This window comes from Panthera pardus, unplaced genomic scaffold, assembly GCF_024362965.1.
Source record: "Panthera pardus isolate Hobbes unplaced genomic scaffold, ASM2436296v1 HiC_scaffold_11, whole genome shotgun sequence".
In the NCBI taxonomy this organism is placed as follows: domain Eukaryota; kingdom Metazoa; phylum Chordata; class Mammalia; order Carnivora; family Felidae; genus Panthera; species Panthera pardus.
Window position 1 is genome coordinate 102,101,954 of NW_026526666.1, and position 18,620 is coordinate 102,120,573.

Sequence of the window (18,620 nt, forward strand, 5' to 3'; positions counted from 1 at the left end):
AGATTTAATTAGTAGGAAAGGAACTGATTCCGGAAAACATAAGCACACATTGTTATATTCAAGTCAGCACAGCGCTCACCACCGTTAGTAACCTAAGACCTTCAAATCATTACTCATCCAAAATAAATATTAATTAAGCACCAATGTGCTTAATTATGTGCCAAGCATCGGTATGATATCTCTCTAAAAGAAATTCTCCAAAATGAACTGAACTCAGTTGTAATTATCCAAAAGACTTTCTAAAGTTGAAAAAGAACAATAAAGTTTTGTTTTGTTTTGTTTTGTTTTGTTTTGTTTTGAAGAAAACATACCTAATGTTGCTATTTAACAACCCCATTCCTCTTCTTCGAGTGTGTGATCATCACATCTTACCCTTTCTTTTTTTAGGCGGCCCAGATTTACCCTCTCCCTGTCAATCACACTACCAAAATCTCTGGTCCAGGTTTAGGTCAACTCCTAACTCGGGTTCAATAAACTTCTCACTATTCAGCTGCATTTACATTTTCCATTTAAAAATATGCGAACGGAGGCCGATAAAGTGGGAGCACAGGAGGTTTGCAATCGACTGCTTCAATTTGGGTTCTGGGGCATTCTCTCCTGCTTCATTCCATTCCATTTCATTTCATTTCAATTTGAGCTACATGTGATCAAATAAACTTATTTTCTACTATTTATTCAGAAGTAAACATTTGTGGGACTCTACGTCAGAAAGAATTTTACATTGTGTTCTCTCATTTAATTTCCACAATGACCCACCAGGGCATAATTACTCCCATTTTCCAGATGAAGAACCCGAGGTTCAGATTAGCTTGCCCAGGAGCCGCAGCTAGTAAGTGACTCAGTGTGGCTTTTCCCACAGTAGCACACGGCTACTCGAAGTCACGGGAAATGGACACTAGAATTCTAAAACTGTTGTATTAGTATCTAACATTTGCAGAGTGTTTTGAATTTCCCATGTGATTAAACCCTTTGCCTTTTTGAACCCCCACAGAAACTTTACGAAGGGAGTACTGTTTTGCTACCCCCAGAAGGATTAAGTAACTCATCTAAGATCACACAGCAAGTTAAAGGCAGAACCCAGGTCTCCCGAGGCCTGGTCACAGGCTATTTCCACTGCACTACGAGGATGGAATCACTCTCACTGCCAAGCCCACCCCTTCCTGTAAGTCAAAAGCTTTTCGAATCCTACCTTCTAGAGGTGGCACGGTGTTGAGAACACAGTAGGTGCTAGTTCCGCAGAATACACTTTGGGAAACGCTCTAAGGAAACAGAAAATAAAATGTAAAACTAATCTTTGAAAAAGATATATACTGGCTCTTCTGTGATATTCCTGCCAAAGATGCAAAACCTGAATCTAATCATGAGGAAACATCAAACAAATCCAAATTGAGGAACATTCCACAAAATGACTGGCCTGTAATCTTCAAGAGTGTCAAGGTCATAGAGTCAGAAAGGACTGAGAACTGTTCTGTAGCAAAGGGGTCTGAGGAGACAACACAGTATGGACCAGGGTTCGGACTGGACCTTTCTCTACAAAGGTCACTGCAGGGTCACCTGGCACAGCTGCAGGAGCATCTGAGGATCAGAGGGTAGAAATGTCCCAGTGTTAATTTCCTGATTTTGATCACTACATAGTGGTTACAGAGGAGAATGCGCTCATTTGCAGAAAATACAGAAGCAAGTATTTGAGGATGATGAAACGCATCAGCAACTTATTCTCACACAGTTCAGGGGGAAAAGAGCTCTTTTGCACTACACCTGCAATTTTTCTGTAGGCTTAAGAGTGTTTCAAAATTTAAATTACACGTGTGTAAAAAAAGATACAGGCTGGTGAGCACACACTATGTGTATAATTTTTTTAATAGGGACCATATGTGCTGCACAGACAGGAAACGTTTGCTAAGAAGAACCAATGCCATATTCGTTTTGCAGCTACAATGCGAACCATCTCCCAACAGTGAGCCCGACCCCCAACTCATTTGGAAGGACCTAAGGAGTCCAACTAACAGTGTGGCAGGTGCAGTGAGTCAGGAGGAAGTTGGAAGACCAGGTCTCTGCTCTCAGGCTGCTTCATGTAGATAAAATTACAGTTTTCATGTAAGAAAAACTATATAACAGTAACTTTTTGAAAAGGAAAAAATTTCTGTGAGTCTTGCCAGTCAATTATTTCGGCCCTAAAAATATCCTTCTTCAGTTACAGTATTAAATAAGTTTTTAGATTATTCATCCTGCATTATAAACCACATATTTATATACTTAGAAAACCAAGGACAGTTTATAAGTTCAGCAACCACCCTTAACATTTTATATTTAAAATGTGAAAAGCTCAGTTCTCTCACTTACCAGCTACCCTTGGGAAAGTAAACTAACATCTGCATGACCTCATCACAAAGGGCAGTGACGGAGCCTCTCACCTCTCTCGCAGGGTTGCCCGGGAAACTTACACGGGGTGATGCGTACAAAAGTGCTTTAAATTCAAAACTACGACACAAATATGAAGCGCTATTGTTTCTGTGTTTAGTAAGAATAATCTGTAACAATGTTAACACTTTCTAAGAACTGACCAGTTGCCTGAATTGTGGGGGGGCCAAAGAGAGCGTTGAAATCTGACTAAACTTGACCTCTATGAATTTTCAATTTCTCTCCTTATACCAATGATCAAATGCTTCACCAGAGATGAGGTCTTTCTCCACAGTGTGACTGCTAGCAAACAGAATAAGTATCAGCTCCCTACTTTACTGTTTCTAGAAAATTCTCGATCCAGGACTTTTACCGTCCCTTCCTCTGTTTGATTTAATCAACAATGGTACCTACTGATTAGCAACCTGTGGTAACACAGGGATTCTCCCCATACACTATCAACTAAGCTCAGAATTCACGCATCCTTTGGAAAAACCAAAATTCATCTCTTCCCGTGACTGTGACTGTGGAACTACGGGGCATTATAAGGAGTGGCTGATGTAAAAGCCAGCAGCAGTCTGACTTCGAGTAACGTCTGCAAGAGCCGCCAGCCACAGCCTTCTAACCACATAACACAACCTCTCATCTTAATGTCGTTTCAGAACGGAAACTTGAAATTTTATGATGTTAAAAAGAATGCCTTACATTCAAAGCTTAACATTTTCTGGCTTCCTGTTACCAAAAACAGATAGTATAAGTTTACACTTAACAAGACATCTTAACAACGGTCTGAGTGTCAAAAGACCCAAAAATTACTAACGTACAGTGGGATGCACTAATGAATGGCTTCATAAAAAAGGGCTTTTACATGCACCTAACTTCAAAGTTCGACAATAGGTAAATGAGCAGTAAAATGTACCAAATACCTAATAAGAAAAATTAAACACTAAAAAAGGAAAAAGTAACAGAAATACCACGAACAGTCAACCATGATTTCTCCTCAGCACTGGCATAATGAAGTCTTAATAGTTAACCAGAAAAGAAACTCCTTCACAAACACTGAGAGTGAAATCAAGTCATTCTATCCTCAAAAACGCTGGGTGCTCAAGGGAAAGAAGCTAAATCACAAGAAAACTTCCATGAGCAATGGCTACCTGACACTGAAGACCCACAGGCCAGACTCCAGGCGAGGCACTTTCATTCCACGGACCCTTACAAGGATTTCTAAAGCCTGTTCACAGCACAAAGCCAGAGGTGGCTCTGGGAGGAAGGAGCACCAGTCTGAGGGTCTGACTGTATCCCAGTCCCACAAACTGCTGAGGTCCAACGCAAACAGCTGGCCTCTCTGTCCCCAGGACAATGCTCTACGTGCAAAACCACAAGTTCAAGGGCAGACAGATCTGGGTCCAAGTCCGCCCTCAGCTGCCCGTCTCCATGCTGCCCTTCCTGGCTGACTCCAGCTCAACCGTCAAGAAGCCTTCCAATGACCGAGTTAGGCAGCCTTGCCGGTGCCATCCGAGCAGCCCGCGTTTCCCTCTCTGTAACTCCTTCTACTTGTTCTACAATTATTAAAGGAGCACCTAATGTGTACCAGACATGGTCCTAGGAGCTGGGACCTAGCAGTGAACAAGACAGACAAAGACAAAGGTCCTACCCTTGTGGGGTACCAGCCCGTGGGGGAAGGGGGGGGAGGGGGGGTAGTGGGGTAAATGTCATGGGTATAAAATGGATGGTGTGCTACAGTGAGAAATCAGGTAGGGAAAACACCATTTCTGAACGTGCATCCACACGTGGAGTACAAGGCCTCCTTGACTGAAGCATCAAGAAAGCTGGCTTCTCTCAACAACCAGATGAGCGGCTCTTAGCATGACTGCATGTCGGTAGTCCAGGGAGAGTTTCTGAATGCTGATACACAGGCTGTAACCCTGACCAGGTTACGTTGGAACATGTAGGGCTGGGACCTAGGCATCAGTATTTTCTGAAGGTTCCCAAGTGATCCCAAGATGTATGCAAGGATGGGAACCACTGAGATAAACCAGCAATGTGACTCTGGGCAACTCGCTACTTTAATCAGCTTCCTCAGGAGCAAAAAGGGGGTTGACCTTCAACAGAGCATCTCCAACTCTAACGTGCACGCAGGTCACCTGAGGGCCTTGTTAAAATGCAGGTTCTGATTCACAGGTCTGAGTGTGGCCCTGTGACACTGTGCTTCTAAGAGGCCCCCAGGCAATGCCCATGCCATGATTCAGGGCCATACCTTGAGTATCAGGAAGCAGATGGTCTAAAAGATCAGCAATTGGCTTGAAAAGATCCTTCCAGTCCTAACGTTCCTCCAGAATTCTATGAATTCCCAACAGACTAAAAAAGCATGCCTGTCTGTTAACACAAACTATAATAAAAAACCATTCCAGTAAATCCAAGCAAGACAATTAAAAGAAACTACAGGGATAGTGTCCGGCATCTCCAGAAGTACCCAAGAGGGGAGACACAGAAGCTCTATAAAATGTACTCCCTGACTTCAGAAAGTACTCTATCAAGTTGCAGATGATGCTAAAAAAATGTAATGAAAAAATAATACATGATTTATTAAGGGCTAAAATGAGCAGATGGTGGCAGTACAGAAACTCAGTAACTCTCTGTGTACCAAGCACAAGGTCTTTGGAGGCATGGGCTCCCTTGAGAGAACCTAGGTCAGGGTGTGACACATACTTTTTGGATGCTGGAATAAATTAAGCAAAATGCTATATAAGAAGTGATTACAGGCTTTTGAACAGAGAAGTTGCATGATGAAAACTGTATTTAAAGTTCTTTGAAATAAGGACTCAGAATATTTAAGTCTCCATAGAGTCCCTTTAAAGCCAGCTGAGGCCCCACACAGCTCATTAAATCAAAGGAGAGAGGCCACACTGAACGCAATAAACCACTTGCATCAATTAGAAACGATACATTAAAAAACTTTTGCCACATATTTTAGCATGACTCACATCAATTCTGCAAATTAGCTGGTCATTTCACATAACATGACATACAAGTAATGGAAAGGAAAGCGGAGTCCGAAGTTCTCAGCACCTTTGCTCAACTCACCAGTGTTGCCTAGCGTTCCAGGCAGTACGCCTAGATCAGTTAGGGAGGCTACTCAGAGCAAACTGTACCATGGCTCAAAGACTATAAATATTTACTTCTTGCTGGTGTAAAGTCCAAAACGGGTGTTCCTGATCAGTAGAGGGCTCCCCTACCAGCAGCGGCTCTGGCACCCGGGCTCCTTCCATCCCGCCGCAGGCGCCCTCCCAGGTCACTGGGCTCTTCTGCCTCAGCCAGCAAAGAGGGCAAGCGCCCGGATGACCATGCCTGGAGGGTTTTACGGGCCAGGCCTGGAAGTGGCACACTTCCCTGCTCTCGTTCCATTGGCTAGACTTGGCCACAAAGCCACGCCTAATTGCAAGAGAGGCTGGGAAATGTGGTCTGGCTACCTGCCCAGGAAGAGGAGATGGATTTCTTGATCAGCTACCAGTCCCTTGAACAATGCCATTTGTGTGTGTGTGTGTTTTTAATTACAGAAGAATCACTCCTTTCAGAAATGTCTTCTGTTAACCTACAACTCCACCTTCAATCCCTAAGGCTATCCAGCATCTAAAACCAATCTAGTAGCTTTTCTTCTCTGACAAATATTTTTCTAACATACTCAAAACAAGATGATCTCAAGGGCATCCTTAAAGGGATGTCAGGCTCCTTCGTCCCGGTATCTCCAGTACTTAATACTTAATGTCTAACACACAACAGAAGCGCAAATGTCTGTTGAATTCCCAGATGAATGACATTCCCAGAAGCTTGTGGAAAAGAAAAGAGAGTGGCCCCATGTCTTATGATGGTGTGGGTGGGATCTACTGTGGCCATCGGCCTTTTTAAGACCCTCTCTCCCTCCCCTAATGCTGCCCTGAGTAGCCACCCATCCTCTGGTCCCATAACAAGCAAGCAGTAAGACAAAAGCTACTTTAGACCAACTCAGAAGAACTAAGGGGTAAAAATACTCAACAGCGTTCACAAGACACCAAGAGGCCCAATGCTAACATTTCTGGCGAGAGCACAGGACTGCTGAACAAAAAGGAACACGAGGTCTGGCGAAGGCATGCTCTGGAGACGCTCCGTAAAATCGGGCTAATGATCTCTGAGAGTGTACCCCTAAACACAAGTAACTTTATCCTTTTTCTTTCTGAACCACAAAAGGTTAGTGGAGAAAGAAATTAGGCGGTACAGTACAAAAATATTTTGTGCTCACATATTACCTCTTTTCAAGAAGTTTAAAATATACCATAGGCACTACTATAATAACCTTCCCAACATTCCTATGGGACAGAGACAAAATTAAAGTATGTACTCAAGTTAAAAGGAAAACCGGCTGATAGGTGGTTGACTCCCTACTACCAAGGCAGGCTCAATAAAAAAGTGAAGTGGTAACCTCCAAGGTAATTGGGGCACAAACCATTTTAGGCTCTCAAATTGAGTTCAACACCCAGAATTGAGTTCAAAAGCAAACAACTAGCTAAAACAGACCACAAAACAGCTGAAGTCCTAAGAAGCTTACAGAGGAACAATATATCAAGCCTGATTTATGACCTGAGAAATCACATTAATTGATTCGCTATTACCAGAGATTCATGTAAAGCGTATTTAAAGTGATTTCAGAATGAAAAAAAAATTATTCTTTCTAGATATGAATCACAGTATCATTAGAATTTTCATAAATTTAATTTGGCTAGGAAGCCAGTATACTCAATATTCTGAAAATAATCAAAGAGCACTTATTAAATGTCCACATTTGCACAAATAGATTCTAGCAGAACACATCCGGAGAGAAACTATATGAAATTTAAAATTACATTGTTTTCCTTGCACTTATTACTAGCACTAATGATAACAATGGTTTTTAACTCTTCAAAGACAGAGCACTATAAAATATCAACAAAATCAGCCCGATAAACTAGGCGTTCTGTTTGGGTTTTTTTATTTTTTCAACGTTTGTTTATTTTTGAGAGAGGAAGAGAGACAAAAACACGAGTGGGGAGGGGCAAAGAGAGCGGGAGGCACAGAATCCGATGCAGGCTCCAGGCTCTTTGCTGACACAGGGAGCCCGATGCAGGGCTCTAACTCACGAACCATGAGATCATGACCTGAGCCGAAGTCGGACGCTTACCCGACTGAGCCACCCAGGCGCCCCTAGGCATTCTAGTTGATACTCTGCACACGTAACAAGCACTTTCATACCTAAAATCCTATTTTGGTCCCAGCAGGTAGCAGAGCAGACATGACGCCTGTTCTAGAAAGGGAGACACCACAGCACGGGTAGACGCTTGACAAGGCCATTGGCCAAAAAGGAGCAGAGCAAGACCCAGGAGCAGGTCTTCCCACACACGCCCATGCGGTCTCCAGAAGAGCTCCAAGGCTCTCTCCCCGATGATGGCAGAACACTGCTCCACGAAGACACAGCGCGGAAGTTCCGGCAGAGCAAGTAGACAAGGCAGTCTGACAGAAAAGCCAAAGCAAGTGCGGACACTGAGGGAGATCCAGGAATATCGAGTACCTGGGCTGGGAGCTCAGCATCCTGAAGGAAAAGGCTAACAAGGATATTGCCAGGCTACCACACAGGCCTAGACGTTGATCTGGTGGGAAGATTTTCTGGGCTTCTCAAACATTTTCTGGTCCGTGAACTACAGACCACCCATCACCTGTCACTACTTGCTACTGCCCAAGGACTAAAACCTCATCAAAACTAAAGGGGAGAATGACACCGTGTCTCGTAACACAGCAATGAGGCATAGGCCAAGAAAATGGCAGCCGCACTCCCCCGGATGGAACCAGACTATGTGGGAACCTCACCTAATCCACACACAGCCAGAGCCAGGAAGGAAGCCAAGACATGCTCCGAGGCCAAAACAGATTTTTTACAAAGTCCACGCACAAAAGCTCCCATACTTCACTGTGAGGAGGACTCTCTGATCCGTATTCCTAAGCTTGATTACTATTAAACTACTCACAGTTCTAATAAGCTTAATTATCAGGTTGCCAAGCCCACGGAAGATCAGAAACAAATCAGAAGGAGAAAGGACAGCTAGCAATTGACAGGTCGGGAGAAGCAAGAGTGACAAGGGACAGCAAGAACAGATTTTTTTTTTTTTTTTTTTACACACAATAAAAACTGGATACAAGGGCTTGAAAGGTGCAGCAGTTTGGGGTCACTCATCATAAAAGCAAACACTACTCAAAAGGCCCTAAAAATAGCACCGTATTAAATAAAGCCCAGTTCAACAACTTAGGTACAACATAATAAACCCACGTTAACAAGTAAAATGTACATTAAAGTCCACATTTTCTACTGAACGTGGGAGCAAGGGAGAGGACATACAATTTAATACCTTTGTTTGCACACCAGTTTACATTCAAAAAAATACCTGCACAGCAATTACCTCATTGGGTCCTCACCAACATCCTAAGGCAAACAAGACAGATATATCCACTGACCAAAAATTTGCTGGTACATAATTCAATTTTAGCAAGGCAGAAGGGTTTGTCAATGGCAATTATAATACAGTCTGTTAACTGGTTTAACAGGAATGAGCACTTCAAGAGGCACCTGCTCACCTTGTCAGGGGACGAAGAAAGAGGCCAGGGAAGGTTGCCTGAGAAATGTCACCAACGCGACTAGATCTGAACCCTCACCTGGAACTTCACCTCCAAAACTTCCCTCTTTAAAAGTTTCCATTCTGTCATTTGCATCCTACAGGGTCTCTTTCTGAAGAACAGTCCTATGCCTTCCACTGCCATCGTCCCTCTCTTCTGTGAAGACAAACTCTATGAGTGGATGCTCCATGACCCCATCTCTTGATGTCAACACTTAAGACACCCTTGTGTAACTCCTCCCCGTGGGTATGCGCCGGACCTAGTGACCTGCTCCCGCCCTACAGGACATGGCACAGGTCACAGGATGTCACTTCCATCATCAGGTGATACAGGTCGTGCCTTCTGTCTTGCCCGCAGACTCTCTCCCTTGCTGGCTGTGACGACGCGGGCTGCCGTGCTGGAGGGGCCCGTGAGGCCGGGAACTGAGGCCCTCAGTCCAACCACCCACAGAGAAGTGACTCCTTCGAACTGCGTGAGCTTGGAAGAATATCGTTCCCCAGTTGAGCCTTCAAATGAGACCCCGGCCCTGGCTAAACACCTTGGCTGCAGGCTTGTGAGGCCCTGAAGCAGAGAACCTAGCAAAGCCCTAACTAAACTCCTGACCCACAGGATCAGATAATAACAGTATCCTGTTCTAAGCCACTAAGTACATGGTAACTGTTACAGCAGCAACCCATAACAAGCACACCCACAGTTCCAGTGACCTCTCTTCTCAGCAGAGACTTCAATCATCATGTCACTACCGTGTTCACCAGCACTCTGCACTTATCACCACAGTCCTTGAAGGAATTATCTGCCCTCCTACCACCTCTTTTTCATTCTCTCAACTCACTACCAAACTGACAAAATCAATAGCTTCTTCTCAGTCTTCATTCTGCCCAAACTCTCTGCAGCATCACAACTGATAACCTCCTTGCAACCCTCTGCATTTATATTCTTATTCTACTACCCCTGACCATTCTTTCTCAGTGTCCACTGGTCCTCTGCTCTCTGGTGACACATTTCCATTCTCATGCCCCTTCTCTTCTCCCATGACAATTTTACTCACTACTAGGTCTTCCAATTCTTTTGAGCTGATTCATTCATTCAACCAACTGGCACTGTTCTGGGCAGAGATATTAACAATAAACAAGACAAACAAGGTCCCTACTTTCATGAAGCTTGCATGCTCTACCAGAGGCCCTGCAAACGTATCTCTATTTACCCCTCCAGGTCTACTCACTACCCTGCTCCCACCCTGCCCTGTGCCAACGAGGCTACTCTCTAAGGACTCCCATCACCACAGCCCACTTGACCTCTGAAAGTGCCCAATGAAAAAGAAAAAAACACAGGGACAAGAATGACTCCCCTAATTTCTGACCCATATTTGGAATGCCATATTGTACAGGTATTAAGTCTAAAAGACAACCGACACATTTGCATCCAGTCTCCAAAACACATCCTCCTGGACTGCCTATCCCGGTTAGCAGCCTTCCCTAACCTCAGCTGTGGAGGTTCAAAAGCTAGGAGTCATCTTCAACTATGCTCATCCTTCAAGGCCCACGACACTGTCTCTCTCTCACACACACAGACTCAGTCACGCTCACTCCTTTATCCAATCCACTTCTACACACATTCTTGCCAGAAGCTTTTTCCTCCCTACTCCAGTCCCTCATCTTCGTTCATTCACTCATTCAACCAACAAACATTTACTAAGCCCATCCTAAGCGCCAGGTACTCAAGTCTCTGACTCTAGATTGTACACCTAATGGAGGGAGAAAAAGAAATAAACAAGCAACTCCCATACAAACTTAAATATGCCTGAACGTGGAAAACCATAAAGTGCTGTGGGTGCACACAGGAAGGGCATACGTTCCAGTCTGAAAAGAGAGGCAAGGTCAACAAGGCTTCTTGGACAAGTCTCATTTAGAGTGAAGCCCAGAGGACAAGGAGCGTCAGTAAAGCAGAGCACACGTAAGGGGATGTACGCATGTGTTCTAGAGGGAGGTGCGCCTTCTAAGCGGAGGCAGTGGCAAGGTACAAGGCCTAAAACCAAGAGAAAGCATGGTGCTCCTGCCAATCGGAATCTAGAAAAATTCAACACGGCTGGAGAATGGAGAAGAAGCTGGAGACGTAAGCAGGTGGCCCTTCTTAGCACCTTCAAGGAGAAGTGACTTTATCCAGTCAATCCCACTCCTATGCTAAGGAAAAATAATAAGGCTCTAAATGCCTCTGTCCCAGAGCAGACAAAATAAAATCCAGACTCCTCGGTCTTGACTTTCCGAGCCCCTTGCAACCTGACCCCTACCTACTTCTCCAGGCTCATCTACCCACATGCGCCCAGAATTCCAGCCACCTTGTACCCTCCTGGCTCTGCGCCTTTCTTTGTTCCATTCCCTCTGCTTGGAATTTCTCCTCCAACTACCATGTTTGCAAACCAGTGATGCCAGGTCAAATTCCACCTCCTTTAAGAAGTCTTCTCAGGTCCCCCCACTGCCTGCTGAAAGCATTTTCTATGACCTGCCTTGAATGAGTCACATCCATATCTGCTGCTCTGTAGACTGGAAGCTTCTGGGGTGTGTATGAACTGAAGTGAATCCCAATTCCAAAGACTAGGAAAAATGTTCAGGAAAATATTCAGTTTACCAGTACTGCATTCCTAAGTAACCAACCATGGGAGATCATGAAAAAGTAATTCCTTTTGAATTCTATAAATACAATCAATCAAAAGCCTAGATTTACGTTTTCATAGAAATACCTCTAAGTAAAAATGTTATGCACTGCTTCATAAGATTAAAAGACATTAAGTAAATAAGCTCAGAAAAGTTACGTGTGCAAAGTCACAGGGCACTTAAGGGGCAGAGTAAAGACCAGAGCCATGTGAAGTCGTCACTTCACATCCTTTTTCTCAGAAGCTTTAAAAAGCCAGACTATAGCCAGAGCATCCCCGCACATCTCACTAACCAGCTCATCCGATTACCTGAAACATTTTCCTCACTCTTCTCTCCATTAATTCCCACTTTGCTTCAGAGCTCAGCTCAAGAGGCCTCCCCCAGCCCCACAGGGTCAGTCAATCCCTTCATCACGAACTCGCCTTCACGACACAGAGCCCTGCGTGGCACGTGGCACTTTTACTGTCAGTTTCCCAGTCAGCTCCATGAGGACAGGGGCAGCGTCTGTCCTTCTCTGTGCCTGGCACTTTATTACTACTTGTCACGTAAATGACCCGACTTTAGGGTATTAACAATAACTGGTAGTCACAGGGCCCCCACAGGAATACAAGACCCTAAACTCTCTTCTGACACATCTGACAATAACAATTACATGAATTTTAACATCACAATTTCATAGTAACGCATTCTCTTTGATAATTAAATACTCATACGTGGAATCTGTTAATTCTTTATTAATCAGAACCAGTGTTAAGCAGAATATCACGTTTTGCAAACCAGCATGCTACCAGCAAACTTTCACGTCAGAAGAACACACACCACAAGCCAAACTACAGGATATACGAATAGCTATTCGCTCTCTTGGAACCTGGGAAGTCCAATTCCAGCCTAAAAGTGAACTACAGTGTTTCAACCAAAGCAGCCTACTATATTAATAAATTAAAACAACAATATTCCTTTTAAGGTAAGATGCTTGGCTGCTTGAGTTACCAGTCGTTCCCAAAGCAAACAGCAGATCCGGATTCATAAAAAGGATTTAACCTCCCCAAGTTGATCCACAGATTTAACATAATCCCTATTGATATCAAAACTGCCTTTTTTGTAGAAACTGACAAGCCAATCCTAATATTCATATGGAAATTCAAGGGACTCAGAACAGCCAGAACCATTTTGAAAGAGAAGAACAGGGTTGGGAGAGAGACACTGCCCAATTTCAAAACATAACTGCAGAGTTAACTATAACTTACCCAGTATTCAAGACAGTGTGGTATTGGTGTAAGGGGAGATATACACATCAATGGATCAGAATTGAGACTCCAAAATTAAACCCACATACTCATGGCAAATTGATTTTTGACAAGGATCTCAAGAAACCTAAAATGGAGAAAGTATGCTCTTTTCAACAAATGGGGCTGGGACAACTGGATATCCACGTACAAAAGAGTGAAGTTGGCAGCCTACATATGTCACAAAATTACAAAAATTAACTCAAAATGAATCAGAGACCTACATGTAAGAGCTCAGACTACAAACCTCTTTTAAGAAAACACAGGTATACAGGGCGTCTGGGTGGCTCAGTCGGTTGAGCATCCGACTTCGGCTCAGGTCATGATTTTGCAGTCCGTGAGGTCGAGCCCCATGTCGGGCCCTGTGCTGACAGCTCGGAGCCTGGAGCCTGCTTCTGATTCTGTGTCTCCCTCTCTCTCTGCCCCTCCCCTGCTCACGCTCTGTCTCTCTCACTCTCAAAAATGAATAAATGTTAAAAAAAATTTTTTTAAGAAAACATAGGTATAAATCTTCATGACCTTGGATTAGGCAGTAGTTTCTTGCTTATGACAGCAGAAGCACAAGCAACAAAAAACAGATAAATTGAACTTGAAACTTAAAGCTTTTGTGCTTCAAAGGCCACTATCAAGAAAATGAAAAAACAATCCATAGAATGGGAGAAAACATCTGCACATCGCACATCTGATAAAGGACTGATATCCAGTATATACAAAGAACAGCTACAACCCAACAGCCAAACAACAAATAATTCAAAAATGGACAGAGGACTTCAACAGACATTTCTCCAAGGCAGACACACAAGTGGCCACTAAGCACAGGAAAAGATGATCGGCATCACCAGTCATTAGGGAAATGCAAATCAAAACCACAGTAAGATACGACTCCACATCCACAAGAATGGCTATAATCAAAAAGACAGATAATAACAAGTATTAGCAACAATGTGAAGAAATTAGAACCTTCAAACATTGCTGGCGGCAATGTAATATGATGCAGCCACTTTGGAAAACAGTCTGGCAGTTCCTGAAAAAGTTAAACACAGAGTTACCACATGACCCTGTAATTCCACTCCTGGGTATATACCCAAGAAAACTGAAAACATGTCCACACAAAAACCTGTACACAAATGTTCACAGCGAAATTATTCACAATAGCCAAAAAGTAGAAATAACTCAAATGCCCATCAATTGATGCATAAACAAAATGTAGCGTATCTATATAGTACAGGATTACTCCCCATAAAAGGACTAAAGTTCTGATACATACTACAATACAGATGAACCTTGAAACCATTTTGCTTAGGGAAAGAAGCCTGTCACAAAAGGCCACCCATCGTAGGATTCCATTTCTAAGAAATGTCCAGAAAAGGCAAATACGTAAAGTAGATTACTGATGGCCTAGAGCTGGGAGGAGGGAGGAACACAGAGTGGCTACTAACGGGTAGGGGTTTCTTTTGGGAGTGAGGAAGACATTCTGGAATTAGACAGTAGTGAGAGTTGCACAACTGTGTGAATATAATAAAAGCCACTGAATTGTATATCTTAAAAGCTGAATTTTATGGTATATGAATTACATCTCAATAAAGCTGTTACTACAAAAGAAATGTATCTAATGTATCTAATCGCTTTAACTCCTAAAAACCACTTTGATGGTTGGTTGTGTTTCTTTAAACTGTTATATTCTTTACTCTCTTGTTAAGCAGAACACACTAAATGTTGCTTTTCTCCATATGCTCGAGGGTCACCACTACAAAACATCAATCACTAAAGTGCTGTGTATTCAGAAAATTCATTGTGCAGACGATTAGCCCTTTACACAGTACCCCCAATCTACTGGCCTTTCACCTACCTCCACCTGCCTACCCTGTAAAATCAAGAAAAACCAGAGTAGAGGCAAGGACATACCAAGGAAAAGCCAAACAACGCGCCTACCCATGGCCACATGCACTTCAACAGAGGCTGTCTGCTGTTTTCTTCACCGCACACCACCTCTTCTTACTTAGGATGTGTGTTTCCAACCTACCAAGTTCCACAGCAACAAGAAAATTAAGGAAACCCACCCAAGTATCCTAACTGTGGAAAACCTCAGATGCCAACGGCATCCCCAAACTGCCTTCTTCTACCTGAGAACCACACACGGCAAACACTGCAGAGACCATCTCGTTCCAGCGTGTCCTGCCTGCATCACCAACGCTCAGAGCACAAGCCCTGGGGCAGTCACTCATTCACACTGCTGACTTACTCTGTGCACACCTAGGCTGGCCGGCCAAGGACACCTGGCCTCCTACCTGTAGCTACAGTGAACACTTCCTCTGCAGTTTACTCCCTAGAGCAACCGAACGTAAGTCCACTGTGGAGTCAATCCTTCTCTCGCACTATCGGAGGCAGAGTATAAGATGCCAAGACCCCACGCTACCGGACCCTTCTCACACGATTCCCTCTGCCCCCTCTGAACGGTCAGCAGGTCCATGGACCGTAACCAACCCTCCTTCGCTGTCGACTAGACCAGGATGAACACCTGGCCGAGAGGAGTCAGTCCAATTGTCTGGAGTATTCTAAATACGAGCCTTCGGGGCCAGAGCCATTCAATGGCGAGCACCGGGACCAGAGCGAGGATATACAGGAGCCACGCCGGGGGCCGTGGCAGGCTACGGTGGAACGAGGAAGCCACACAGCAGTAAAGAAATCTCATCTGCAAGGAGAAACACAGGTAACAGCAGAGCTGGGACATGTGGTGTCACAGAAGAGACCCCAGCTCAGCCCAAGGCGTCTCTAGAGGAAAAGTCTACTATCTCAGAGTCTCCGGGTGCAGTTCCCAGACCGTCTAGCTGCACTTCAGTGTGTCCTGGGAGGCTGGAGAGTGCTTCGAGCTCTTCTTCTACATAAACCACCGTCACCGAACCAACCTGAATGGCTTGTGTCCCTTGCCATCAAAACCGCTCTAACTAAGGGGCGCCTGGGTGGCTCAGTCGGCCGAGCGTCCGACTTCAGCTCAGGTCATGATCTCACGGTCCATGAGTTCGAGCCCCGCGTCGGGCTCTGCGCTGACAGCTCAGAGCCTGGAGCCTGCTTCGGATTCTGTGTCTCCCTCTCTCTGACCCTCCCCCACTCATGCTGTCTCTCTCGCGCACTGTCAAAAATAAACAAACATTAAAAAAAATTTTTTTTTAATTTTTAAAAACTGCTCTCACTAAAGTAGGGCCTGTTACTCTCCCCGACCTCAAGTGTCATAGCATCTACTTTCTTATAGAAATAAACCTCAGGGCCTGACGACCATCATTTATTTATGGTGCACGTTTGCGTGCGAGAGATTTTGACACACTATTTAAGGCACAATCTCTCACCTTGGGGTAATAAAAATATTGTCAAATATTTATTAAGACCTTATAGCTACTCTTTCCATTAGGTTTTGAATCCATCTGCAGTGTGTGGTAAAATATACAGAACACAAAATTTACCAAATAACTTTGAGTATACGATATGGGGCATTAAGCACATTCATTGTTGTACGACGTCGTCACTCACCGTTGTTTGTTTTTATTTTGGGGTTTTTTTTTTTTTAATGTTTTTTATTTATTTTTGAGAGAGAGAGAGAGAGAGAGAGAGAGAGAGAGGAGGAGCAGAAGGGCAGACAGAGGATCCGAAGTGGGCTCTGCACTGACAACAGAGCCCACCACGGGGCTCGAACTCACAAACTGTGAGATTATGACCTGAGCCAAAGTCAGACGTTCAACCGACTGAGCCACCCAGGCACCCCTGTCTGGGTGTTTTCAAGTTTATTTATTTTGAGAGAGAAAGCGTGCGCATGCACACGCAGAGGGGAGGAGCACAGGGCAAGGGAGACAGAGAATCCCAATCGCTGTCAGTGCGGAGCCCAACATGGGGCTCGACCTCACCAACCAGGAGATCATAACCTGAGCCGAAATCAAGAGTCACACTCTTAACCGGCGGAGCCACCCAAGCACCCCGCTACTGTTTATTTTGAAAAGCATCCTGAAAATCAGGAATTTTCCATTCTTATTAAACAGGTGATTTCTGGGGCGCCTGGGTGGCACAGTCGGTTAAGCGTCTGACTTCAGCCCGGTCACGATCTCGCGGTCCGTGAGTTCGAGCCCCGCGTCGGGCTCTGGGCTGATGGCTCGGAGCCTGGAGCCTGTTTCCGATTCTGTGTCTCCCTCTCTCTCTGCCCCTCCCCCGTTCATGCTCTGTCTCTCTCTGTCCCAAAAATAAATAAAAAACGTTGAAAAAAAAAAATTTAAACAGGTGATTTCTGTTTATGCTCCTTCATCAAATGATAAGGGCAAAGAACCTCACTGAGGTGGTACTGAGCAGGCTGGTGAGGCAGGTAGCCGAGAACATCCAACAGCTTGGAGCAGCCCCAGAGCAGCTAAATTCATCCTCGGTTCCTCTAGACGTGGCCACAGAGGCTAGAGACTAAAAATACCTGGACAGGATAGATAACAGCTGTCAAGGATACTCAGCCAGTTAGAAAGGTTGCCACTATCACCAGATTTGCATCAGAAGACACCTGGACAGGCGGCAATGGGTCACATGTAGAATAATCAGATTCAGTGGAGAAAGACTGATGTGCCTTGCCTCCCAGGATGCCTGGAATAAATCTCTGGACCTTGAATCTGGCCAAGCAATCTATGGTCAATTTCTGGAGGACCCCTAGGAAGAAAAACAAGTACTTCAAAAATGTTGGGTGCCCACGCACCACCTTCGGCTCATGGTTAGCTTTCTCTTTAAGCACAATGGCATCTATCGATAAAATTAAATCAGGAAGAAACCTCCATCAGAAACTCTGTCAAAGCAAATGATCCGACCAGCACATTTCTTAACAGCAGAGACAGAAAGGATAGGGCAAAGAATGTTGACAAGAAGACCAGAAACTTGAACGTTCCCCTCAGTACCTTTGAATATGAAAAAAAGTTTAAAATACAAATTACATTCAAGGCCTCTCCAAATGCCGTATCTGTAGCATATGGGGGAGCATGCCCAAGAGAAGATCCTACATGATCAGTTAGTGAAACTAACTCCCCAATCCACGAGGTTTTTTGTTTAATGTTTATTTATTTATTTTGTGAGAGAGAGAGAGAGTATAAGTGGGCGGAGAAGCAAAGAGAGAAGGAGACAGAGAATCCCAAGCAGGCTCTGTGCTGTCAGTGCAGAGCCCAACGTGGGGCTCGATCTCATGAACTGTGAGATCATAACCCGAGCCGAAATCAAGTCAGACACTTAACTGACTGAGCCACCCAGGCACCCCAAATCCACGAGTTTAATAGGAAGAGTCCTATTTACTGAACTACTAGCAATCTATACATACTCACAAACGTTGTATCAACCAACTCCAGAAAACACAACTAAATGAATATAAGTAAGACTACCTTAAACACAAAAAGTCTGAGGTTAGCAGCCACATCTTCATCTGTACTCATACAATATGTCAGTCTGTTTCTCCACCACTGGGAGCTCTCCTCCACATCAGAATAAAGAGCTGAAACGTGGCACAGGGAACATCTCTGTGCTGTGCATCTTTAACAACTTTAATAATGTTTCACATCTTTTAAAGTAAATACTCATGACAGGTGTTAGACCTAAAAAGTTA

The 18,620-nt window shown here is 44.3% G+C and overlaps 1 protein-coding gene across 8 annotated transcripts in view; it reads right to left on the bottom strand.

The window, feature by feature from the left end:
- Positions 1 to 18,620, bottom strand: part of CAMTA1 (calmodulin binding transcription activator 1) — an 851,930-nt gene that overhangs the window by 821,595 nt on the left and 11,715 nt on the right. For all 8 annotated transcript variants that reach the window (XM_053899033.1, XM_053899032.1, XM_053899029.1 and 5 more), the window contains exons 2-3: positions 13,973 to 14,036; positions 1,190 to 1,259 (exon numbers count right to left, since the gene is read on the bottom strand). In XM_053899033.1, the coding sequence (XP_053755008.1) occupies positions 1,190 to 1,259; positions 13,973 to 14,036 (134 nt within the window). The remainder of the gene's footprint in view (positions 1 to 1,189; positions 1,260 to 13,972; positions 14,037 to 18,620) is intronic.